The sequence below is a fragment of the Odocoileus virginianus genome, unplaced genomic scaffold, assembly GCF_023699985.2.
Source record: "Odocoileus virginianus isolate 20LAN1187 ecotype Illinois unplaced genomic scaffold, Ovbor_1.2 Unplaced_Contig_13, whole genome shotgun sequence".
In the NCBI taxonomy this organism is placed as follows: Eukaryota; Metazoa; Chordata; class Mammalia; order Artiodactyla; family Cervidae; genus Odocoileus; species Odocoileus virginianus.
The window spans coordinates 221,847-249,111 of NW_027224330.1; the positions used below are offsets into that span (position 1 = coordinate 221,847).

Sequence of the window (27,265 nt, forward strand, 5' to 3'; positions counted from 1 at the left end):
GAATCTTAAAGGCAAAGAGATGAAGATTTACAGAAGTAGAATCAAGGTATTTAATCAAAAGAAAGCATGTATTTAAAATATATACCCTTAAAAATATTTGTTGAATAAATTGTGTTGACATGCTATATACCTTCACTTACTGCAGAGTAAGCTGCGGCACACAGACAGGAAAATGGAATGCTTTAGCAATAATATTTTATACACTATTGTGCCATCTTTACCTTAACATGGTATAGAATATTTCTAGGTAGAGGCCAGTTGAACAACTTAGATGATCCTTGTCAAGTAAGTGAGGTCTAGGGAGTATAACAGGCTTCCCTGATAGCTCAGCTGGTAAAGAATCTGCTTGCAATGCAGGAAACCTTGGTTTGATTCCTGGGTCAGGAAGATCCCCTGGGGAAGGGATAGGCTACCCACTCCAGTATTCATGGACTTCCCTGGTGACTTAGACAGTAAAGAATCCTCCTGCAACATGGGAGAGCTGGGTTTGATCCCTGGCTTGGGAAGATCCACAGAGGAGGGCATGACAACCCACTCCAGTATTCTTGCCTGGAGAATTCCCAAGGACAGAGGAGCCTGGTGGGCTACAAGCCATGGGGTCACAAAGAGCCGGACATGACTGACTAAGTGCAGGAAATATAACAGGAAATAATGGAAGCTAACAAACATCATTTTAAGATAGTGGCTTTTGAATTGTTTTCACAAATAGATTAAACTTTATGAACTGCAACGTGTTTTATTTAAAAGAAAATTCTAGATGTTGATTTGAACTGAAAGTACAAGGCTTTCTTTCCCTTTCATAGTTTCCTCTTGAAAGGTTTTTTCCTGTAAAATACATAATACACTGTTACAAGTTGATTATAATGAGGGCTGATCCTAGAATAAAGGAAAGAAAAGCCAAATTTGGCTAATTTTGCCTCATGAGGAATGAATCTGTGAGCTGTATGTGTGTTAAAAAGCATATGTAAAATAGATAGCAAATGGGAATTTGCTGTATGGCTCAGGAAACTCAAACAGGGGCTCTGTATCAACCTAGAGGAGTGGGATGGGGAGGGAGATGAGAGGGAGGTTCAAAAGGGAAGGGATATATGTATACATTTGGAGGGAAACTTATGACCAACCTAGATAGAATATTAAAAAGCAGAGACATTACTTTGCCAACGGAGGTCTGTCTGGTCAAGGCTATGGTTTTTCCAGTGGTCATGTATGGATGTGAGAGTTGGACTGTGAGGAAAGCTGAGTGCCGAAAAATTGATGCTTTTGAACTGTGGTGTTGGAGAAGACTCTTGAGAGTCCCTTGGACTGCAAGGAGATCCAACCAGTCCATCCTAAAGGAGATCAGTCTTAGGTGTTCATTGGAAGGACTGATGCTGAAGCTGAAACTCCAATACTTTGGCCACCTCATGCAAAGAGTTGACTCATTGGAAAAGACCCTGATGCTGGGAGGGATTGGGGGCAGGAGGAGAAGGGGATGACAGAGGATGAGATGGCTGGATGGCATCACTGACTCGATGGACATGAGTTTGAGTAAACTCCGGGAGTTGATGATGGACAGGGAGGCCTGGTGTGCTGCGATTCATGGGGTCGCAAAGAGTTGGACACGACTGAGTGACTGAACTGAACTTGGCTGATTCATGTTGAGGTTTGACAGAAAACAACAAAATTCTGTAAAGCAGTTATCCTTCAATAAAAATAACGATAATAAAAAAAATGACCCCCCCCCCCAAAAAAAAAGCAGCAATGAGAGGGTAACAGGCAGGAAGGCCAGGGGTCTCCAAACGGAGGAAATAGGCTGCAAGTGCCAGACATTTTTATCTCTCTTAAGCAGCAGGAGGAAACAAACCAGCGATATTTTTTCTTCTCTATACAAATTTAAAAGGAGGTTTCTCTGAAAATGCTGTGCTGCCATGACACCTGGTTTCACCTCAAACTAACTACTCTCAAGCCTTGAGTTCACCAATACATTTTTTTTATGGAAATGTTTGTCTTAAGATATGTTAATTTACCCCAGACTCTGCCAAATGGCCTAACCTACTTACTCAGATATTGTCCCCCTAATCTATGTAAGTGAAACTATTTGTTCGGTAATCTGCCCTTCTACAAGATTCAAGTCAATCATTTATGGCTGGGGATGAATTATCTGGTGCCATTCTAAATTCTAAGACATTCCTTTCTTTTCATTAACAGACTGTGAGTGACTATATAACTTACAGCTAAAGACTAGGAGGTGGGTACTCTTTCTGCCCCCTTCTGATGCCTATGTCAGAAGCTTTCTCTGTCTCCTTTATACTTTAATAAAACTTTATTACACAAAAGCTCTGAGCAATCCAGCCTCGTCTCTGGCCCCGGATTGAATTCTTCTCCTCCGGAGGCCAAGAATCCCGGCATCTTATCGTTCAGCAACAACCTTTCAGCAACAAACACTAATATCAAAAGCAGCTTTTTAGAGGAATGAGTGAGGGGAAAAAAATGAATGCTGGTATGTTCACAATGAGATATTTTGACAATCCCACATACATTGTTTTAAATTTTTATATAGCAGCTCTGTAGCTTTTGGATCAGCATTAACATAGCTAATGCACACAAATCTATTAGTGTAAGAAAAATAGTCACAAATGTATCTTATACATCCTAAAACAAGCTATAAATATAAACTGATAAAAAAAAAAAAAAAAAAACTCAAGATTGGAATAACCAGAAAACTCAAAGTATAATTGCAGTTGAATAATATCAGGTAGAAATATTCAAAAGTAAAGACTAAGGAGAAAAACTTTAAGTGTTTACTAACAGTTCAACATTTTTATTTATTCTACCCTTGGATATTTCATATTCACAGTAGCAAGATCAGTCAGGACTTATACAACCCTGAAATTCAGCAAAAATAATAATGTTCTGTTTCTAATGTTCTATTTACTAAAAAAAAAAAAAAAAGTCTCAAGGATCTTGATGGATTCTACATCCATCTCTGTTTCCAAGCCAGGGAACACTTGTACCATTAAAGAGAATGTCCTATGACCAATGTTCCATCTCAAAGGCCCCTAAAAACTGTTTTGTGTATCCTTCTTGTAATCCATGCTTTCTAACTTCTATGCCTTTCACATATATACCTTTAAACATCCTTTCCTTGCATTTAATCAAGTCATACCCGCCCTCCAAGTCCTAGTGCTATCCTGTCACCAAATGTAAATGCACCCCCCACAACCTCTGGTCTGTACCCTTTTGACTGGAATATCAGAGGTTGCCATGACCACGCCTGGGGCAGTGACTTCCTAGGACTGCTCACAGTGATGAACTTGTAGTTATATTCATCCCTATGGTTTATTACAATGAAAGGACACAAAGCAAAGTCAGCAAAGGGAAAAGGCACATGAGGTGAAGTCCAGAGGGAACTGGGAGCTCAGTTCCAAACATCCACAAGTTGACTTCCTGGGGAGTCACACAAGATGTGCTTAATTCCTGTAGTTGTGAGTGTTGGTAACATGAGTCTGAGTAAACTCTGGGAGCTGATGATGGACAGGGAAGCCTGGTGTGCTGCAGTCCATTGGATCGCAGACTTGGACACAACTGAATGACTGAACTGAACTGAATTTTTGTATTTCAGGTGAAATAAAAATCCAGTATATCTCTCCTATGCCATAAGCTTTCAATACTCTGGTGTCTTGCTTGGATTTATAGATAATCTAGAAAGCAGTATGAGTTTTTCAGCTATTGATTCTATAAAGTAAATATCTTACCAAACTAATGTCTTAAATTGGTTTTTAAAACTTGTCCTGGTTAAATTCCAGCATAGTTGAGCCCAAACTCCTGGAAAAATTGAGTTCATGGAAATAGTACCGTGATGTTTGACAGTTTGCACTGATGTGTGTGGCAGCTCTCTGAGCTCAAGGGAGAGAATTAACATGCTTTGAGTGACACTCTGAAAGCAGCAAATTACTTTTTGCATACAGCACTGAAGAGGAAAAAATAACTTCACTCATTTTGTAGTGTGAAAGCATGTCCTTTCATCACAGTAAACCCTTAAAATAGTTATTACCATTAGCAAGTCATATTTGTACATTGGTCACAGATAACAATTGCAGGTAAAACATTGTAAAATATTTACTTGAACTCATAAAATATGTAAATCAATAAACAAGGAAATGAATATACTTCACCTACTTTTGAGATATTACTTGATCGACTTGCAGATCGCCTTGGGGATTTGTCATTCTGAAAAATAAAATTAGAGACATTGATTAAAATATAGCAATAATCATTACTGCTGAGAAAAGAAAGCATAGCGCAGGCCAAAATGTAGAAGTCCTTCTTACTGTTCTGACAGACAAAATAATCTTCTTACACAAGATGGTATTTCTCACACCAAATTTTATTTCTATAGTACATATTAGTGTATTTTTAAAAAAAATATTTCAATTAGTATCAGGGTTTATACCAATCTAGGAATATTTGTTTCTAGGAAACGCTTATTTCTCTAGAAAAATAAATGCAGTTCCTTTGAAATAAATTTATAAATGAAAATAGAGGCCCTTATTTCTTTTTTGGCTTTGGCTACCAGGAAATTCTGAGTAAATTCTGATTCTCAGTGTCAGTAAATATTGCATCCGTGTGCAATATTTGGTACATGGTGCATAACATCTAACTTGTATTCTTCTACAATACATTTTGTTTGTCTTTTCTCTTATTTTAAAAATGAGAGAAAGTTTAAAGACAATTTAAAAGGTAACTGTTTAAATTAGAAAATATTTTAAAATTTAAAACTTAAAAAAATAAAATTTAAAAATTATATCTCTGTTCTTGCCGCCTAAGGAATTTTCAATTTAGGAGAAAAGAAGCATGCACAAAGCTCTTGAATAGATACTTTTATTAAAAAAAAGTCATCCAATTTTAAAGTAAAAAGGGCCCCTGACAAGTGGCACCCCCTAGTTAGAAGACCATAGGCATTGTGCTGCCTTCACCCCCAGAGCGCTTCCCGAGCCGGGGCCAGTGCAGGGCCTTCTTCCAGGTCGGTCACTCTTCCCACTCCCCCAGTTATCTGCTGGTGGGTGACTGATCGGCAGTCAGGATGTGTGGGTGCTCTGCGTGTTACACGCACCAAGAGATCACAGCACATCTTTCCTTCTGTGTAGAAAACCTTGAAAGACCCTGCTCTGGAAACCAATATTTTGTGAAAGGTCTATATTAACACTTTAGAAATCTTTAAAAAACTATTTCTGAGCATCTGGACTCAATATCACAGTGGATCAGAGTAGACAACTACAGTGCATCTTGACAGAAGTCATATTTGAAAATTAAGTTTTTTCTTATGTTTTATTTTTTTTTCCATTTATTTTTACTAGTTGGAGGCTAATTACTTTACAATATTGTAGTGGTTTTTGTCATACATTGACATGAATAAGCCATGGATTTACATGTGTTCCCCATCCCAATCCCCCCCTCCCACCTCCCTCTCCACCCGATTCCTCTGGGTCTTCCCAGTGCACCAGGCCCGAGCACTTGTCTCATGCATCCAGCCTGGGCTGGTGATCTGTTTCACCCTAGAAATATGCATGTTTCGATGCTATTCTCTCAAAACATCTCACCCTCACCTTCTCCCACAGAGTCCAAAAGTCTGTTCTGTACATCTGTGTCTCTTTTTCTGTTTTGCATATAGGGTTATTGTTATCATCTTTCTAAATTCCATATATATGTGTTAGTATACTGTATTGGTCTTTATCTTTCTGGCTTACTTCGCTCTGTATAATGGGCTCCAGTTTCATCCATCTCATTAGAACTGATTCAAATGAATTCTTTTTAATGGCTGAGTAATATATAAGGAAGCTGTGGTACATATACACCATGGAATATTACTCAGACATTAAAACTAAGTTTTTATAACAAGCTGCAGGTCTGAAATTGCCCAGCGATGACTGCTGGAGACAGTTTTCAGAAACACTGTGATGAGGGGATATGGCAACGTGTCAATATGGAAACACAGTGGCTGCATTCACTGCAAACTGTCACTGAGTCTGGCGCAGGCTTGCAGGCATTACAGCTGAACAGTACTTTTTCCTTTACATGCACCTTCCATTTCATACAACCATGAATGTCACTGTGAAGCACGTTACTACAGACCGAGATGAGTCACAGCTATATGATTAGTTACACCTTGTAACAGCCCTGTGATCCAGCTGGAGATTAATGTGTGTGTTCCCCAAAGACACTTTTCCTTGATTAGCTTCCCCTGGTGATGGAGAGAGTTACTTTTCCACTGACACTTCAACTCTTCTTCTACAGACAAGAAAGCAAAACTAATCCATCTTTTCTTCTCAGTGAAATTCAGAATTTTGACATCCTACTTGATAGAAGAGCAGTCAATGATACAACAGACTTGAGGGGAGTTTGGTTGTCCTCATTGTTTCACTATGTTTTCTATATTTATGTGATATTTGAGAACCTAGCCAAAGAACTAGAATTGAAAGGCGCTTCAACAAGAACTAAGAAGTACTGTACAAACTGAATTTGACATCAGGTTACCTACTTTTTCCAACCAAATGGGACTCTGTAGTGTTTTGAGATAAAAATGATGCTCAGATCCTTCCACAATTGTGAGTGAGTTCATCATGGGGCTACAATAAGCAGATAATTCCCACCGCAGCTCCCAATCTAGCAGCATGGGGAACACCTCCTTGATTATTTAGTATTTCAAAAGATCTTCTACCTTGAAATCTGTTAGTTCTATTCTCTTTTAATACAAGGTTAGGCATTGAAGGAAGTAAACAGCTTAGACAAGGGCTAGCATTTTGTCATGGCTAAGGTCTCTATTATTTTTATTCCAGTTTACACTTGGGAACAGAGAGGTTACCCTATTGCTCATCTGCAGTGATGTAAAATTTGGGGTTTTGATGTGAACTAGACTTGTACCTCTGAACTAGTTCTAGCAGGAGTGTATTCAAGAGCCCAGGCCTCTAAATTACTCCCTGTGAAATGGGGACTGGATAGAATGAGTTATAGATGAAAAAAATTATAGATTACAAGATCATAATATTTCCATTATTATTCACAGGTAGAGGAAACACCCAAAGAGCTCCCTCAAAAATCATGACAATCATCACAAGTTACTAGATCTGTAATATTAATATAAACACCCTAGTTTCTTTGTCCTGCAATTCCACCTCCATTGTGGATTAGATTCTGGCATATAAAACTTAAGAATGGAATATCAAATTGCTCTCTACCAAAGAGGATTAAGGAATTCCAGTCTGCCTTGCTTTCAAAGCAAGGCATCAGAAGCATTTTCTTTCCCTTATGGAAAATTTCCAATGCAACCTGTCCAATTTGCTACTGATTAATTGGGTGGTTTGTCCCATTACTATTGCTGTGATGTGTTCTTTTTTCCTAGATCAGTGAAATATGGTTGTCATACCTCATTATGATCAGTTTAAATTCTTTACCTTAGATTAAATAGAAGCTGTCACAGAATATAATGTAACTTACTGGTGCCCAAATTATAATGATCTTGTAGGTCACTAAAATTGAAACCAATAAGAGTTCCAGACAAATTTACACAAAAATTAAGGGATCATGAAGCAATAACATTGATGAGATATTTTAGTAGATCAAATTTAGCAGCTTATTCATGGCATGCAGGGAGAGAAACTTCTAGTTTCACAATTGTTTTAAAATATTTTCAAAAGATTATAAGTTTTAATGTATTGCTAAATTTTTTGTGATGATTATTATTAACATAGGATATTTTTTTTTCAATTTGACCTTACTAAGAAAGGGTTGATTTTTATCACCAGCAAGAATAAATGATTACCAAATAAGGAAATCATTACTAAATTGTTTGTACTCATTTAACATTATAATCTAAGGAAAATGACATAGTTTCTTTAAAGTGGAACACTCTGTGTTAAAGAATGTATGATACAGTGGACTTGTATTTACCTACAGAAGACTACTCTCTATATCATACCAGTAATCAGGAGAGGGAAGTAAAGAAGCTTGAGGGAGGATTTTTGTTTGTTTTTTAAGGAAAAAAAAAAAATCTATTTCTGAGTGCAGAAATCAGAATAAGACAATTTCAGACCACTAATCAGACAACAGATATGATGGTATTCTACAGTTTTCTTCCTTTGTCCTCCCCACCCCAGGTTAAAAGACAAGAATATTTGAAAGAAGAAAAAATGAGGCAATTTTGAGGATCATCTGAAAAACTCTAAGTTGATCATGAAACTATTGCTGCTAAACAATTAAAGAATTAAAGTTTAAAATAGAAGAAAAATCTTTTAAAGCAATGTGGCTTGTAAACAAAAAAAAATGACACAGAGACATTGAATAATATAATAAAACTCAATTAATAGATTTATTAAAAATGTCATGTCCCTTAGATAAAAAATACTTTAAAAAACGCTTATGAAACGTTTAAAATTTATCTGGCTTCAAGTAGTATCTCAACGAAAATCTCCAAGTAGAGATTTTATAGGGCACCTCTCTTGATATTAAGCCAGTAAAATTAGAAATAAAATTAGAAATAAAAATTTGAAATGTTACTAATAAATCTTGATCACCTGCAAACTAACCCACTTTAAGATAAGGCTTGGTTCAAAGAAATGAAAGCTTTTGGAAAATTATAGCCAGAAATTCTGGAAAACATTATTCTAAGACTTATGTAACACAGCAAAAGCTATATCCAGATAAAATTTTATGACTTTAAAGACTTTCATTACTGAAGAACACAGTAGCAAAACAATTTTTTTTAATGCAGTAAAAACAATAAAATATGAAAGCTAAAACTCATTACATGGGCATAAATAAGAATAAAGAAATAATTTATAGCAGGTTTTTGAAAATAATTACAAAGCAGATGAATTCCCTATGAGACTTTTAAAAATTTATTTAAGAGAGCAGAGATATGTAAGAAATAAGAAAGGATACAATCAGAGACATAGAAAATATTTTAAAAAATGTAAAAGAAGGTTACATGTAATGGTACTGCAACAAATTTGAAAACCTAGAGGAAATGAATCACATTTAGCAAAATAAAAGTTGTCAGAATTTATTCAAAAAGAGGGAAATTTGAATAGATGACTAACCAAGAGGAGATTGGATAAGTAAATAAAAGTCTCTAGTCCCTACAAAGGATAAGGGCATGATCATTTCACAATTGAGCTCTATCTTTTTTTTTCAATATTTGTTTTTCATTCATTTACTTGGTAGTGCTGCGTCTTAGTTGTGACATATGGAATCTAGTTCCCTGACCAAGGATCGAATCTGGGCCTCCTGCATTGGGTGCACAGACTCAGCCGCTGGGCCACCAGTGAAGCTTTGAGTTGTATCTTACTGTTTTGCTGATCCTGTTCGTGAGGCCAGTTGTCTTGCTGTTCACATTGTTTGCGCTGTTCACTAAACCCAGGGTAGGCAAGGCGTGAGTTAAGAGGCTGGAAGAAGACTCAGGAGCCACAGGCACTACAGACACGTTTGTTCCCTCCTGGCTGGCCCAGCAGCCGTAACAGGATTCTCCTCTGGCTGACCCAGCAGGCACAGCTGGGCCACACTGGGTCACACAGCTGGCCCCACTCTAGGTGGAGCTCGCATATATGCGTGCTGCACACTCCCTGACCAAGTGAGTACTTCGCGACATGCACGTGCAGGCTACAAATGATCTCAACTGTTACATAATCATTATTTACAAAGCATGGGGCAAGAGCAAGAGGCTGTGGAGCGAGAGAGTCTGACCATACCATCCTGGCTAATTTGCTCTTTCCCTATACCTACTTCTCAAGAAAACAAAATTACGATTTCATTTACACTATTCTTAACCATAAGAACATAAAATTCCCCAATTTGTATTATGAACTCTGTATAAATGACACTTCAAATGTGTTAAGACAGCATCAAAAATAAAAAATGAAAAGAAAGTAATACTATGGTCTTGTGTTCATTTGTGTCTGACTCTTTGTGATCCCATGGGCTGTGGCCCACCAGGCTCCTCTGTCCATGGAATTTTCAAGCAAGAATACTGGAGTGTGTTGCCGTTTCCTTCTCCAGGGGAAATTCCCATCCCAAGGATCGAATCTTCACTCTTGCGTCTCCTGCATTGGCAACTGGATGCTTTACCATTGTGCCACCTGGGAAGCCTACACTATGGTCATATTTGGGACTAAAGACGAAAAATTCCTTTAACATATTAGCATGTATCTAATAGTAGCATGGATGTTTGATATACCAGCAGTGTATCAAAAATTCTCAAGGAATAAAATAAGATTTATTCAGGGTATTTCCTTATCAGGAAATTGATCAACAGTTCTTTGAAAGAGAAAACCATTATGATCCTATAGTTAAGGTGTTTAACAAACCTTGGTACTCTTACTGAAATGTAAGCTTTAAGTAAAGTAAAAATTGAAGGAAATCTTTAAAGTGATAAAGATAATATCTTAAACAGATCACCAGCCCAGGTTGGATGCATGAGACAAGTGCTCGGCCTGGTGCACTGGGAAGACCCAGAGGGATGGGGTGGAGAGGGAGGTGGGAGGGGGGACTGGGATGGGGAATACATGTAAATCCATGGCTAATTCATTTCAATGTATGACAAAAACCACTACAATGTTGTAAAGTAATTAGCCTCCAACTAATAAAAATAAATGGAAAAAAAATAAACTATCCCATATAAAAATTTGAAAAAAAAAAAAGAAAATTAGTACTTTCTTGGTGGTAAATCCTATATACTTATGATTCATTTAACACGCCGTTAGATTTTGTTTGTTAAATATTTATTTATGACTTCTTCATTGGTGTGATTAGCCATAATATTCTTTGCACATCTTGTTTTGTCCACCTTCAGTTATCAGAGTTTTGCTAACTGCCTATAGTGAATTGCATAGCTATCCATCTTTTTCTAGCTCAGAAACAGTTTATATAATAAAGAATATCATCTGGAAAAAAAATCATTATCAAATATTATCTTAAATGGCAAAATACTAAAACTACATTAATTAAAGATACTCTTTTAGGAATGCTTGCTCTTTTTATATAATTTTATTTATTTATGGCTGCTCCGGGCCTTCCTGGCCACACGCGGGCTCTCTCTGTCTTGCTGAACAGAGCCTGTTCTCTAGGTGCGGTGTGCAGGCTTTTCACCGCAGTGGCTTCAGAGCTGCGGCACCTGGGTTCTCGAGCACAGGCTCAGTAGTAATGCTACATCGGCTTGCTTGCTGTATGGCATGTGAGGTCTTCCTGGATCAGGGATGGAACCCATGTCTCCTGCTTTGGCAGGAAGACTCTACCACTGAACCGCCAGGGAAGCGTGAGATGTTTGCTCTTGCTATTATTATTCAGCTTAACTTAGAGTTTCTAACAAACATAACAACAACAAAAATAAAATATTTGAAATATTATTGAAAAAGAAGCTAAAAATAAGCCATTTTTATCTTATTGATAAATATAATATTATATAAATTCCAACTGCCTCTAATTATAAAAGGAAACTGCAGTTAATGAGACTTTAGTACAATGGCTAGATAGAGAATATGTATATCATGACAGAGTCTACAAATTTCCAAAAATCCACTATCCCTTCCTCTATATTAAGAAAATGGTAACCAGGTATGCATTATCCCTATCATGCTACATCTCCCAGGGTTTCTTCCAATTACAACTTGCCTATATGCCAAAGCCTTTGACTGTGTGGATCACAATAAACTGTGGAAAATTCTGAAAGAGATGGGCATGCCAGACCACCTGACCTGCCTCTTGAGAAACCTGTATGCAGGTCAGGAAGCAACAGTTAGAACTGGACATGGAACAACAGACTGGCTCCAAATAGGAAAAGGAGTATGTCAAGGCTGTATATTGTCACCCCCCTTATTTAACTTATATGCAGAGTACATCATGATAAACCCTGGGCTGAAAGAAGCACAAGCTGGAACCAAGATTGATGGGAGAAATATCAATAACCTCAGATATGCAGATGACACCACCCTTATGGCAAAAAGTGAAGAGGAACTAAAAAGCCTCTTGATGAAAGCGAAGGAGGAGAGTGAAAAAGTTGGCTTAAAGCTCAACATTCAGAAAACCTTAGTTTAGATCATGGCATCTGGTCCCATCACTTCATGGGAAATAGATGGGGAAACAGTGGAAACAGTGTCAGACTTTATTTTAGGGGGGGTTCCAAAATCACTGCAGATGGTGACTGCAGCCATGAAATTAAAAGATGCTTACTCCTTGGAAGGAAAGTTATGACCAACCTAGATAGCAGAGACATTACTTTGCCAACAAAGGTCCATCTAGTCAAGGCTATGGTTTTTCCAGTGGTCATGTATGGATGTGAGAGTTGGACTGTGAAGAAAGCTGAGCATCGAAGAATTGATGCTTTTGAACTGTGGTGTTAGAGAAGACTCTTGAGAGTCCCTTGGACTGCAAGGAGATCCAACCAGTCCATCCTGAAGGAGATCAGTCCTGGGTGTTCATTTGAAGGACTGATGTTGAAGCTGAAACTCCATTACTTTGGCCACCTGATGCAAAGAGCTGACTCATTGGAAAACACCCTGATGCTGGAAGGGATTGAGGGCAGGAGGAGAAGGGGACGACAGAGGATGATACGCCTGGATGGCATCACCGACTCAATGGATATGGGTTTGAGTAAACTCTGGGAGTTGGTAATGGACAGGGAGGCCTGGCGTGCTGCGATTCATGGGATCGCAAAGAGTCGGACACGACTGAGTGACTGAACTGAACTGAACTGATGGCCAAATTCCCTCCAGTGAGATGTCGGCAGAGCTAACATTCATCAGCTTTCTGCTTGGCCCATAAATCTAAACTTTACTCCATGGTCTCTTCTGCCGCTCTATGTGAGGATGGAGACTATTGGAGCAAGCCAAGAAGCACATATTAAAGGTGGTAGAGCTGAATTCCCCTGAGTCCTTTAATGACCGTCAGTGAAAAGCCATCTGCTAATTTATAATATACATTCTGAACAGTCACAAGAGATAAATAAATTTGTATTTATTTGGGGTCACCACATTTTTGGGTTTCTTTATATAACAATTTAGTCTTTCTTAATGGAAATACTGCAAAATCAATAGCTTTCTCTCTTCTAGTTATAAATATCCAGAAGTGTCAAAATAAAACCCAAACCTATAAAACACTTAAGAACAAATGTGAAAAGGATCTCTTAAAGTCTTATTAAAATATAAAAGATAATATCTTATTGACGAGTATAAATCATGATCTTAAAACATTCTGTAATGGCAAGAATATTTCATAAAATATAGATCCTCTATAAATTGACATATAAATAGAGTGTGGGTTCAATAAGGTCTTGAAATTTGTTTTTTCTTTTTTGAAGTAGAAAGAAAATAGATAAAATGATTTTAAATAACAGGTATATAAAAAGAAATGTCTGAGAAGAGACAAAAAAAAATACGAAACAAAAGGACATCTTCTTATGTTAGGCACTGCCCATATAAAGTCACTGATATTAAGTCAGTATGGTATTGGCATAAGAATTAATCAAAAGTCTGAAATTCAGGATAGAAGATCCAGAAATAGGTATAAGAATTTCACATGTGACAAAGCTAGTAGTAAAATTAATATTGAAACGATAGTTAACATAATAAATTATGTCTGACTCTTTGTGATCCCATGGACTGTAGTCTGCCAGAGCTCCTCTGTCCATGGGGATTTCCAGGCAAGAATACTGGAGTGGGTTGCCATGCCCTCCTCCAGGGGATCTTCCCAACCCACAGACTGAACTCCCACATTACAGGTGGGTTCTCTACCATCTGAGCCACCAGGGAAACCCAAGAATACTGAAGTGGGCAGCCTTTCGCTTCTCAATGGATCCTCCTAACCCAGGAATTGAACTGGAGACTCCTGCATGGCAGGCAGACTCCTTACCAGCTGAGTTGCCAGGGAAATCCTAATCAAAAGTCAGTAAAATCCAGAATAGAAAACCCAAAAATAAGTATAAGAATTTCATATTTAATAAAACTAGTAGTCAAATTAATATTGAAATGATAGGTAATATAATAAATGCTTCTGGACAAGAAACAGTAAACCCATATCAAATGACATTTACAGCCAAAGTATATGAAAAAAAGTCTAAAATGTAAAAAATAATAAAAAGTCCTTGAAATAAGCCTGTATTATAAATGCAATTTTGGGGTGAGAGAGATCTATATAATATAGGAATCAGTAGTGGTAAGTTGTATTTGGTTATATCATATTGGAAAAATACAGAAATGGAAGTGAATAAACAAACAATAGAGTTAGAAAAAACTATAGTACAGAAGACTGATAAAGTTCAGTTTCTATAATAGTCAAAATGATAGTTGCTAAGTCATGTCTGACTCTTTGCAACACATGGACTGTAACCTGCCAGGCTCCTCTGGCCATGGAATTCTCCAGGCAAGAATGGGTAGCTCTTTCCTTCTCAAGGGATCGAACCTGGATCTCCTGCATTGAAGGCAGATTTTTTATGATCTGAATCACCAAGGAAGCCAAGGCTTTGTCTGTTCACACATACACACAAAATGGTAACAGAAAGAATCCCAACAACAGCAACAACAAAAATTAAGCAAAAGACAAGAATTGAAATGAATAAAAAGTAACTACAGATTGTTAATATTCATATGACAATATACTTAAAATCACAAGCAGTCAGGAGAATGAAAATTGAGGTAACAAGACAATGCTTTATATCCATTATGCTGGGAAAATGGAAAAGAGCAATAGACTCTATTGTTGGTGGGTAAGAAGAAGGAATTCTCTTAAAAATTACTAGCAGGTCTGTTAATTTCTGCAGTATCATTTGAACAACAACAACAACAAAAATTTTGCAACATGTGTTAAAATTTAAAATATCATTTTATGCAGTAATCTATCCCAGAGAAATAAAAGCACTGATACATAAGGGTATGTAAATAAGAACTCAATGCAGCTCTGTTTTTAACTGACAAATAAAAAATATCTTGCAATAAAGATGTGTCAGTTGGTAAGCTAATGTCTGGCACTTTTAAGCCCACTCTCCTATATTCTACTCTGGGTCTGGGATGCCGTGAAGTCACACATCTCCCTGTGAATATAGTCTATGAAGGGCTCCACAGGGAAACTGGAAGCCTGGATAAAGAAAACGGGATTGCTTCCTGTTGGCTGTTTATCTGCTGCTTGTGTGTGAGCATCAGCCTAGGATCACTTCTTCCTCATGGCAGCACACTTGTGGAAACAGATTCAGGCTTCAGACTCCAGCACCAGCTCAGCTGGCTCCCTCCTCAGAAATCTGAGTTTCAGTTCCACTGGTGCCTCTTCCAAGCTTTTAATAATTCCATTATCCTTCCCTTGTTCACACAGACCTAGGGGCAGATGATGGCTTTCTGCAATTACAATTTGTAGTATCTTACTGTTCTGTTTTTTTTTTTTTTCCCCTTTTACTGTTATCTAGTGATCTTTTGCCTGGAAAATCCCATGGGCAGAGGAACCTGGTGGGCTGCAGTCCATGGGGTCAGGAAAAGTCGGACACGACTGAGCGACTTCACTTTCACTTTTCACTTTCATGCATTGGAGAAGGAAATGGCAGCCCACTCCAGTATTCTTGCCTGGAGAATCCCAGGGACGGTGGAGCCTGGTGGGCTGCCGTCTAAGCAGTTGCACAGAGTCAGACACGACTCAAGCAACTTAGCAGCAGCAGTAGCAGTGATCTTTTACAGCTAGGCAATAAGTCTTTATAATAAATTCTCTATGATAAAACAAAAATTCTGGTTTATCTCTCCTAACTAGAACCTGACTGACAGTAAACAATGCTCATTAGCAGAGAAATGATTAAGTTATAGTGGAACCACATTCTGAAATATTATGCAATAATGAAAAAGGATGATTTGGCTCTCTGCCATTTGACCGAAAGGGATTTCCACCAAATAAGACTGAGAATGTAAAGTAAAATGAGAAGTGGTATAATAGGATTATTTGTAAAACATATAAAGTCAGACCCTCTGTAATTGTCTATGGGTGCATATATTTATGTGTAGACCCACATCAGTACATGGCTATATGAAGAGAGAAACAGTCACAGAAAGATACACATAAATGTCTAAGGGTGCAAGTGGGAGGGCAGAGAAAGGAGATAAGGGAAAAGTTCTTAAGGAGCAAAAGAGCATGTTGGAAATTGTTTACGTAAAATTATATATGGATGTGATGTGTGTACCAAATTGCAATCATTTATGAAGTTAGGCATGATGCTATTAAGGTAAAAAAAGAATTTAAGTGTATAGGATGATTTCATTTATTTAAACACAAGTAAACAGAGCCTTTTTGGATAAAGCAGTGTCCACACCTCTGAAAGGAAGATTGTCTCCTGATAGGGGATATGGCATTTTGGACAAGTTAAGTGTTTGCAATTCCTAGCATGAAAACAAAAGGAAATGAGTTTTTAAAAAGAGTTTGCACACTCTAGTGTTGAAAATGTTTCAAACCAAAACTTATTTGGATGGGAAAAAAAGAACATAAAAAATTGATCATTGGCTAACTTGCCAGAGCACCAGGGAAAAGACCATGAGGGTTCAATTCATGCATCTTTACAGTTATGAAAAGACAGAGAATAAAGGATGCAGAACAGCTGATAAATGCAGGAAATTATGGCTTCATTTCAGGGGTTGTATGAAAGGTGGGTGATACTAGGTGGTTTTTTTTTTTTTTTTTGGCAATTACTTCTTTTTGAATTGAAGTATAGTTGATGTACAGAGAAGGAAATGGCAACTCACTCCACTGTTCTTGCCTTGAGAATCCCAGGGATGGGGGAGCCTAGTGGGCTGCCATCTATGGGGTCACACAGAGTCAGACACGACTGAAACGAATTAGCAGCATAGTTGATGTATAATATTATATAAGTTAAAGGTATGTAATATAATGATTAACAAATTTTAAAGGTTGTATTCCTTTTATAGTTATTATAAAATAATGACTATATAGTCCGTATTCTGCAATATACCCTTGTAACTTGCTTTATACATAATAGCTTGTGTTTTTTAATCCCCTGCCCCAATCTTGCCCCTTCTCACCCCTCCCCACACTAGTAATCACTAGTTTGTTCTCTATATCTGAATTAACTTCTTTTTTTGTTATAGTCACTAGCCTGTTGTATTTTTTAGATCTCACATATAAGTGATGTCACTTTTCTGAAGTGATGTCACTGAACTGATAAGTGATGTCGTATGATGTATCTTTACATTATATAGATTCGATTCAGTTCAGTTCAGTCTCTCAGTCATTCCCGACTCTTTGCAACCCCATGAACTGCAGCACACCAGGCCTCCCTGTCCATCATCAACTCCCAGAGCTTGCTCAAACTCATGTCCATTGAGTCAGTGATGCCATCAAACCATCTCTTTCTGTCATCCCCTTCTCTTCCTGCCTTCAATCTTTCCCAGCTTCAGGGTCTTTTCTAATGAGTCAGTTCTTCCCATCAGGTGGCCAAAGTATTGGAGTTTCAGCTTCAGCATCAATACTTTAAGTGAATATTCAGAACTGATTTCCTTTAGAATGGACTGGTTAGATCTCTTTGCAGTCCAAGGGGCTCTCAAGAGTCTTATCCATCACCACAGTTCAAAATCATCAATTCTTTGGCACTCAGCTTTGTTTATAGTCCAACTCTCACATCCATACATGACCACTGGAAAAGCCATAGCTTTGACTAGAGGGACCTTTGTTGGCAAAGTAATATTTGCGCTTTTTAATATGCTGTCTATGTTGGTCATAGCTCTTTTTCCAAGGAGGAAGCGTGTTTTTATTTTATGGCTGCAGTCACCATCTGCAGTGATTTTGGAGCCCCTAAAAATAAAGTCTCTCACTGTTTCCATTATTTTCCCATCTATTTGCCATGAAATGATGGAACCGGATGCCAGGATCTTCATTTTTTGAATGTTGAGTTTTAAGCCAACTTTTTCACTCTCCTCTTTTACTTTCATCAAGAGGTTCTTTTGTTCTTCTTCACTTTCTAACATAAGGGTGGTGTCATCCGCATATCTGAGGTTATTGATATCTCTCCCCACAGTCTTGATTCTAACTTGTACTTCATCCAGCCTGGCATTTTGCATGATGTTCTCTGAGTAGACGTTCAATAAGCAAGGTGACAATATACAGTCTTAATGTACTCCTTTCCCAATTTTGAATCAGTCTGTTGTTTCATGTCCAGTTCTAACTGTTGCTTCTTGACCTGCATACGATTTTCAGGTCAGCATAAATTCTCAGTGTATAGCAGTTGAACTCTTATAGGACTGAAACATTTGCAATTAAATTCATTAAATTAAGTATCAGCAATTAAAATTATTCCACAATTCTATCCTATATGACTATGTCCACAAAAGTGGGAAGTTGACCAACCTCAAGTATTCTAAGAACAAACATGTAATTGACAAAACTTCTCAGATTTTTTATTGATCCAGGAGTAAAATTCCTTTTGGCCATATACTTTCTCTCACTATAATATTCTCACTCTATACTGCCAAAAGGGAAATCTACCATCAGTTTTCTTAAAGTTTTTTTAAACAAACATTCCTTATTAATTATTCACTCCTTATCAATTAATGGATATTTCTTTATAAATACTTAACATTGCACTGACTTTTAGGATCTTTTCTGTTTTGGAATCTCAGAGTTTCAGTAATACAGACTTCATATGTTCATTTGAATTTCAAATACACTTGAAAATGTTCCAGACATCTTCTATTTGTCCCTTGGGATCCACCACCCACTCCTCTTCTCTGTTTCATGCCTAGAAGGCACGCTAGGAAAACCTCAGCACAGCCCCTTTTGCCCTTTGACTTGCAGTTTCATTCCACCCATGCAGAACCCAGAAGAAGATTGTAGGAACAGAGGGTAATGAGGTCAGAGTCGTCAATTCTTCCCTGAGATCTAACAGAGGGTGACTAGAGTCAGTTGGAGTCAGGTGGCCCTGTCCTCAAAATCTCTGTCTCTGGTCCTGGAGAGCAGGGTTCTACCCACCTTTTCAAGCCTGTGGTGGTAAATATCACTGCTGCTTCCAGACAGGATCTAGTGACCTATTCCTTGCATTTTCTTATACTCTGTTCACACTTGTTGTAAATAGACACATAAAAGGAATGAAATTGGGTCATTTGCAGAGATGTATACAGACCTAGAGACCGTGATACAGAGCAAAGTATGTCAGAGAGAGAAAAACAAATATCACATGTTAACATGTATATGCAGAATATAGAAAAATGGTATAGATAATCTTATTTGCACAGTGAAAATAGAGACAAAGATCTAGAGAACAAATGTATGGACCCAAGGAAAAGGGAAGGTGGGAGGAACTGGGGAATTGGGACTGACATATATGCACTACTGATACTATGTATAAAATAGGTAAGTCTTTCCCCATGAATTAGTGGAAAGCATTGCACCTGCCAATACAGGAGCTGCAGATTTGATCCTTAAGTCCAGAAAATCCTCTGAAGAAGAAAATGACGATCCACTCCAGGATTCTTGCCTGGGAAATCCCAAGGACAGAGGAGCCTGGTGGACATTCATGGGGTTGAAAAGAATCAGACACGATTTAGCAACTAAACAACAATAACAATAAAATAGATAACGGGAACCCATTGTACAGCACAGGGAACTCTACTCAAGGCTCTGTGCTGACCTAAATGGGAAGAAAATCCAAAAAGAGGGGATATATATATATATGTGTGTGTGTGTGTGTGTGTGTGTGTGTGTGTGTGTGTCTGATTCATGTTGCTGTACTGCGGAAACTAATACAGTATTGTAAAGCAACTATACTCCACTAAAAATTAATAAAGAAACAGATTAATTCTCTCCCAAATTATCCAGTTTTGAAGTGCCATCTGTTTCTTTCTAGACCCTGATGGATGAAAATGATCTTTAGTATTCTTTGTATCAGTTCAGTTCAATTGCTCAGTCATGTCTAACTCCTTGTGACCCCATGGACTGCAGTACACACGGCTTCCCTGTTCATCACCAACTCTGGGAATTGACTCAACTCATGTCCATCGAGTCGGTGATGACATCCAACCATCTCTTCCTCTGTCATCCCCTTCTCCTCCTGCCTTCAATCTTTCTCAGCATCAGGGTCTTTTCCAATGAGTCAGTTCTTTGCATCAGGTGGCCAAAGTATTGGAGTTTCAGCTTCAGCATCAGTCCTTCCAATGAATATTCAGGACTAATTTCCTTTAGGATGGACTGGTTGGATCTCCTTGCAGTCCAAGGGACTCTCAAGAGTCTTCTCCAACACCACAGTTCAAAAGCATCAATTCTTTGGTGCTCAGCTTTCTTTATAGTCCAACTCTCACATCCATACATGATTACTGGAAAAACCATAGCTTTGACTAGATGGACATTTGTTGGCAAAGTAATGTCTCTGCTTTTTAACATGCTATTGAGTTTAGCCACAGATTTTCTTACAAGGACTATGAGTCTTTTGATTACTTTGCTGCAAGCACCATCTGAAGTGATTTTGGAGCCCCTCAAAATAAAGTCTCTCACTGTTTCCATTATTTCCCCATCTATTTGCCATGAAGTGATGGGACTAGATGCCATGATCTTAGTTTTCTGAATGCTGAGTTTTAAGTCAACTTTTTCACTCTCTTTCACTTCATCAACAGGCTCTTTAGCCTGTTCTTCATGTTCGGCCATAAGGGTGGTAGCATCTGCATATCTGAGGTTATTGATATTTGCCCAGTAATCTTGATTCCAGCTTGTGCTTCATCCAGCCCAGCATTTTGCATGATGTACCCTGCATATAAATTAAAAACAGGGTGACAATATACAGCCTTGACGTACTCCTTTCCCAATTTGGCACCAGTCTGTTGTTCTGTGTTCAGTTCTAACTGTTGCTTCTTGACCTGCATACAGATTTCTCAGGAAGCAGGTAAGGTGGTCTGTTATTCCTATCTCTTTAAGAAATTTCCACTGTTTGTTGTTGATCCACACAGTCAAAGGTTGGCATAGTCAATAAAGCAGAAGTAGATACTTTTCTCAAACTCTTTTGCTTTTTTAATGATCCAATGGACATTGGCAATTTGATCCCTGGTTCCTCTGCCTTTTCTAAAACCAGCTTGAACATCTGGAAGTTCATGGTTCACATACTGTTGAAGCCTGGCTTGGAGAATTTTGAGCATTACTTGTTGCTAGCGTGTGAGATGAGTGCAATTGTGTGGTAGTTTGAGCATTCTTTGGCATTGCCTTTCTTTGGGATTGAAATGAAAACTGACCTTTTCCAGTCCTGTGGCCACTGCTGAGTTTTCCAAATTTGCTGGCATATTGAGTGCAGCACTTTCACAGCATCATCTTTTAGGATTTGAAATAGCTCAACTGGAATTCCATCACCTCCACTAGCTTTGTTCTTAGTGATGCTTCCTAAGGCCCACTTGACTTTGCATTCTAGGATGTCTGGCTCTAGGTGAGTGATCACACCATCGTGGTTATCTGGGTCATGAAGATTTTTTTTGTATATTTCTTCTGTGTATTCTTGCCACCACTTCTTAATATCTTCTGCTTCTGTTAGGTCCATACCATTTCTGTCCTTTATTGTGCCCATCTTTGCATGAAATATTCTCTTGGTATCTCTGATTTTCTTGAAGAGATCTCTAGTCTTTCCCATTCTATTGTTTTCTGCTACTTTTTGCATTGATCACTGAGGAAGGCTTTCTTTTCTCTCCTTGCTATTCTTTGGAACTCTACATTCAAATAGGTATAGCTTTCCTTTTCTCCTTTGCCTTTTGCTTCTCTTCTTTCCTCAGCTATTTGTAAGGCCTAGTTGGGCACAGTGACCTAGACAGGGACCAGAGAACAGTCACAGAGAAGGTGATACTGCCCCCAAGTGTCAGACTTTGCCCTCACTGTCATTCATTTATGGCCCATTTTAAAAAATTCCTCATTATATGATAATATTCGCCCACTAGAGAGTGTGGAATTATAAATCTCGATGCAGTATTTTTTGGGATCTTTTAGAAACCCTCTTGAGTCAAGCTTAGTTTGCATGAATGCAATTCTTGTGCATGCATGCAAGAGATCACAACCAGATTGTCTCTGAATCTTTATAGTAGCTTTAAGACAGCATTTCTCTCTTTATCATTCTCTATTGCTCACCTTCCATAGCTAGAGTAATACTTTCTGTAGATATTTAAAACAAACACAAAAACCAAACCCACACTTTAGTATTTAACACATTCAGGATTCTTGTCTATTCTCATTAGATTATTAGACAACTGAGAGTGGATAAGGAAATAAATGACCTGATAAGAATTCATATTAAAATTAAATTTAATTTTTCCTCATATGCATTCTGTTGGATGCAGGAGGGTATGACTAGGAAAAGTACCGCAGAGTTACTGTCTTATAGATTATTATATTTAAGAATAAACTTGCCAGGATGGTTGGATACAAATTCCGCCTACATCACTCGTGGTGCCATCCTGGGCGAGTTACTCAGGCGCTTGCAATTTCTGTTGAGGTAAGCGCAACCTGCTGATAAGGACACAGCCCTCTCAAGGTGGTTGTAAGAATTAAACTGGAATGTAGGATCAAATGTTAAGCATGAACATTAGGGGCTTAACAAACAACAGCAGCATTCATCTTACATTTTCTATAAACTAACTCATTTCTATACAGCCTGTATTTCATTACATTCAAGGCATACTGTGTTAGAAAAAGAAGTTATGAATCCATTTCTTGAAACTGGAAAAATTAGTTTCAGAAATGTGTTATGAAAGCGTGTCAGGATCTTACTGCTACTACTGTCCACAGGGGTAGCTTTGACTTTATGAAGTAATGCTTCATAAAGGGGGCCACACCCTTCCTATATTGGCTCTGAAGCTGAGGAGGAAGCCGCGAATGGAGGAGGCTGCAGATGCTGAACCTCAGCTCGGCCTGTTTTCCCCCTGGACTCCTACTGTAATGGGCTTTTAACCTTTCTGTATCCTTGACATCTGTGCGAATTTGCTTCCGGTACACAGGGTGAGGAGGCCCCTTTTCTGTGGCGCCATCTGCTGTTCACAGTGTATCCATGCCCATAGACTCCTAGCAGGTGAGTCCTGAGAGGGCCACCGTGAGCATCCCTCTCTGCTTTATTGGTAGAAGGACTGAGGAAGGGGCATGACTTTCCTGAAAACAAACCTACGTTAGACGGTAGAGTTGAGAGGACACGACTGTCTCTACACGTGAGTCCAGTAGCTCCTCCATCATACCATGTAGACCATTCATTCATTCATTTACCGATTTCAAACTGAGCTCCCAAAGTACAATACAATGTGGGATATAACCCCACATTATCCAACACTGCCTTGATGCTGAAATCCTAACTCCATATATGTCGTTGGGTGCACGCTAGGGATCCCTATTCTCTCCCTGAGCCTGCCACGTGCCATGTTCTGGGTAACTGACGAGACGAGAAAACCAAGGCATCTGACCACATGCACACCTTTTGGTTCCCCCCGTCCAGAAACAGCACACTTATGCTCTGGGTGCCCTCCTCTCCCCAATGCATGCACTCTTGCAGGGACTATCCATCAAGCCTCCTCCCCCAGCCCCAATCTCTGGCAGTGGCTGGACTCATAGCCCAAGCTGGGCCAGACACTCTTCTTTATTTAAAGCTTGAACACCACACTGTAAATCAACTATACTCAATAATGTTTTTTTAAAGAAAAAAAGTATAAGCACTGGACTGAGTAGGATTTGGTCACCTTTCAATAAATACTGACAGAACTGGCTTGAGCCTCCCAATTTCCAGGAACCCTGATTTTCCACCAGACAGGTAAAAGCCGTATACGAGATAAATATACAATGTAAGCAAAAATTTGCTTGCTATGCAAACTCAAATATAGGGGATGTATAGAAATCCCCTAATTTTTTTTTTTTTACTAAAATATTTCTTTATTTGAATAAGGTCAATGTCATCTTTTGAATTCCAGCTAGCATCAAATTAACAATCAGGAAAAAAACAACAAAATGTCACCTAATTGAAATTAACAATGGATAGAAAACCTTTTTAAACTTTAAAAGAATATATTAAACAGGCAACATACAGATCTAAAAAGTTGCAAGTGGTAGCTACCAGTTCTCTTACTGCCCTCAAACTTCCTTTACATAAAAAAGACTCATTGTACATAAATAGCAGTTACTGATACAACTGATTTGGGACTAAGTTTGTCTATTATTCTACTACCATTTTAAAGTATCTCTCAAGGAAAGGGTTTATATTTCCATTATATGTGGAAAGGGTTTATATTTCCATTATATGTTTATTATCTTTAAATCCAGTACAGTACCTGCCTGGAGCATCATAGATGTTTAATAAATGAAATAGAGCTATTAATTCTGCATGATTCAGAGAGATAGTAGCATAAATAAACAGCAAGTATATGACTGTAATTTATGTGATATTTCATTCATGAATAATGAAACATATCTTTATTTTCTGCATTTTATAATGGAAATTAAAATCTGTACCTATTTTTAAAATTTTGCTAAATTATACAGTCAAAGATACAAAGTAATATTGGATTTGACTATAGTATATGTATTTCCCATACAATATTATCATTTCCTTCATGTGGCAACATTATTTATGAAAGTTTTGTACCAGTTCTGGATTAATCAGAAACAATCAGACTTTGACGGTGAGCTGAAATTTTTAAAAGAGATAACAAGAACACTGACCTGATTGTGGCTAAAAGTATTACCTGGAATTCTGATGTTATACTGCATCTAATTCAGCTGCCTCTCCCCCAGCAGAGGTATTAGCTTTTATACGTTTGAGCTTTTCTACGTTTATGAAGTGCTTACATAATTTCAGTCACTCAGATGTGGAAATCTGATAGGCCTAAACTTTAATCTCAGTGGAAATTGCTGAGATCCAAAACATGGGCATATGTGCAAGAAGGGAACTTGAACTAATGGCTATTTATTAAACTCATTTGAATTTCTCATAATAGAAATAATCTTAAGGGATAAAATATAATAAAATCAGGGCCTATGTATCTGCTGAAAATTCTCTACTTCAATATCAGAAGTTCAAAGGGAATTAAGACCTTTGACCACAAGCAGATTTCAAAAATTAGTGAATTTTCAAACACACTCTGTGGTCAATGAAAATTAACACTTCCTAGATCTCCACTTAATATTAACAGAGTTCCAAAAAAAAAAAATTAACAGAGTTCAGAGAACAATTCAGGGTCTGAAATTTTTAAAGCATAAAAAATGCAAAGTGAAGATATTTTACCAAAAATCAGTTCAGTTCATTTCAGTTCAGTCACTCAATAGTGTCTGAATCTGCAACTACATGAACTGCAGCATGCCAGGCTTCCCTGTCTATCACCAACTCCTGGAGCTTGCTCAGACTCGTGTCCATCGAGTTGGTGATGCCATCAAACCATCTCATTCTCTGTTATCCCCTTCTCCTCCTGCCGTCAGTCTTTCCCAGCATCAGGGTCTTTTCTTTGCATCAGGTGGCCAAAGTATTGGAGTTTCAGCTTCAGCATCAGTCCTTCTAGTGAATATTCAAGACTCATTTCTTTTAGGATTGACTGGTTGGATCTCCTTTCAGTCCAAGGGACTCTGAAGAGTCTTCTCAAACACCACAGTTCAGAAGCATCGATTCTTCAGCGCTCAGCTTTCTTCATGGTCCAACTCTCACATCCATACATGACCACTGGAAAAACCATAGCTCTGACTAGACAGACCTTTTTTTTCTTTTTTTAAAATTTATTTATTTAATTGGAGGCTAATTACTTTACAATATTGTAGTGGTTTTTGCCATACATTGACATGAATCAGCCACGGGTGTACATGTGTCCCCCATCCTGAACCCCCTCCCACCTCCCTCCCCATCCCATCCCTCAGGGTCATCCCAGTGCACCAGCCCCGAGCACCCTGTCTCATGCATCGAACCTGGACTGGCGATCTGTTTCACATATGATAATACACGTGTTTCAGTGCTATTCTCTCAAATCATCCCATCCTCGCCTTCTCCCACAGAGTCCAAAAGACTGTTCTATACATCTGTGTCTCTTTTGCTTTCTCGCATGTGGGGTTATTGTTACCATTTTTCTAAATTCCATATATGTGTGCTAGTATACTGAATTGGCATTTTTCTTTCTGGCTTACTTCACTCTGTATAATAGACAGAACTTTTTGGAAAAATAATGTCTCTACTTTTTAATATGCTGTCTAGTTTTGTCACAGTTTTTCTTCCAAGGAGCAAGCATCTTTTAATTTCATGGCTGCAGTCACCATCTGCAGTGATTTTGGAGCCCAAGATAAAGTCTCTCACTGTTTCCACTGTTTCCCCATCTATTTGCCATGAAGTGATGGGACCAGATGCCATGATCTTAGTTTTTTGAATATTGAGTTTTAAGTTAGCTTTTTCACTCTCCTCTTTCACTTTCATCAAGAAACTCTTTAGTTCTTCTTCACTTTCTGCCATAAGGGTTGTGACATTTGTATATCTGAGTTTATTGATATTTCCCCGGCAATCTTGATTCCAGCTTTTGCTTCATCCAACCCGGCATTTTGCATGATGTACCCTGCATATAAGTTAAATAAGCAGGGTAACAATATACAGCCTTGGCATACTCCTTTCCCAATTTTGAACCAATCCATTTTTCCATGTCCAGTTCTAACTGTTGCTTCCTGATCTGCATACAGATTTCTCAGGAGGTAGGTAAAGTGGTCTGGTATACAATAAGATAAATAGGGACTGTTATCAAAATATTGGTAGTTCAAAATAAAACAATATTAGTGAATTATTACCAACAAGAAGAATTATTTGCTTTTGTAACTAGTTTTCTGCAAGTCTTTTTAAAAAGAGATTTTTAATTGATTTTATCATTTTAAATTATATAAATTTATGTAATTTATGTGTACAGAGAAATTTGCAAATTGCCTTTATGGTAACAGGTGAAGTCATTTTCCGGTCTTTGAGATGATATTATTGATTGTTCTAAGATGTTGATGCAATACAAAATAAAATTAAAGTCGACTTCCAATCAGGCAATCTGGAAAACCATAAAAGTGCATTTACATATGCAAGCAGAAGCGTAATGGATAAGCACATGTAGAACTGATTGTGTTAGCGGACAATGGATGTGTTCTGCTCCCTTGGCATGTGAAGCCCTGAGGACACACATTTCATGACAGCGGCGCTGACTCCCCTGATGCAGGGTGCCTCCACATCCCCATCAGTCTCGTGGGACCAGTGGGCAAATCACCAGCACACAGCTGGCAATGCTGGAGGGCGGCCAGATGCAAAAGAGCACCACCT

General features: G+C 38.1%; 1 protein-coding gene across 4 annotated transcripts in view; it reads right to left on the reverse strand.

Annotated features, from left to right (window-relative positions):
• Window positions 1–27,265, reverse strand: part of MARCHF1 (membrane associated ring-CH-type finger 1) — a 1,143,673-nt gene that overhangs the window by 215,906 nt on the left and 900,502 nt on the right. For all 4 annotated transcript variants that reach the window (XM_070464065.1, XM_070464068.1, XM_070464067.1 and 1 more), the window contains one exon: window positions 4,159–4,209. In XM_070464065.1, the coding sequence (XP_070320166.1) occupies window positions 4,159–4,209 (51 nt within the window). The remainder of the gene's footprint in view (window positions 1–4,158; window positions 4,210–27,265) is intronic.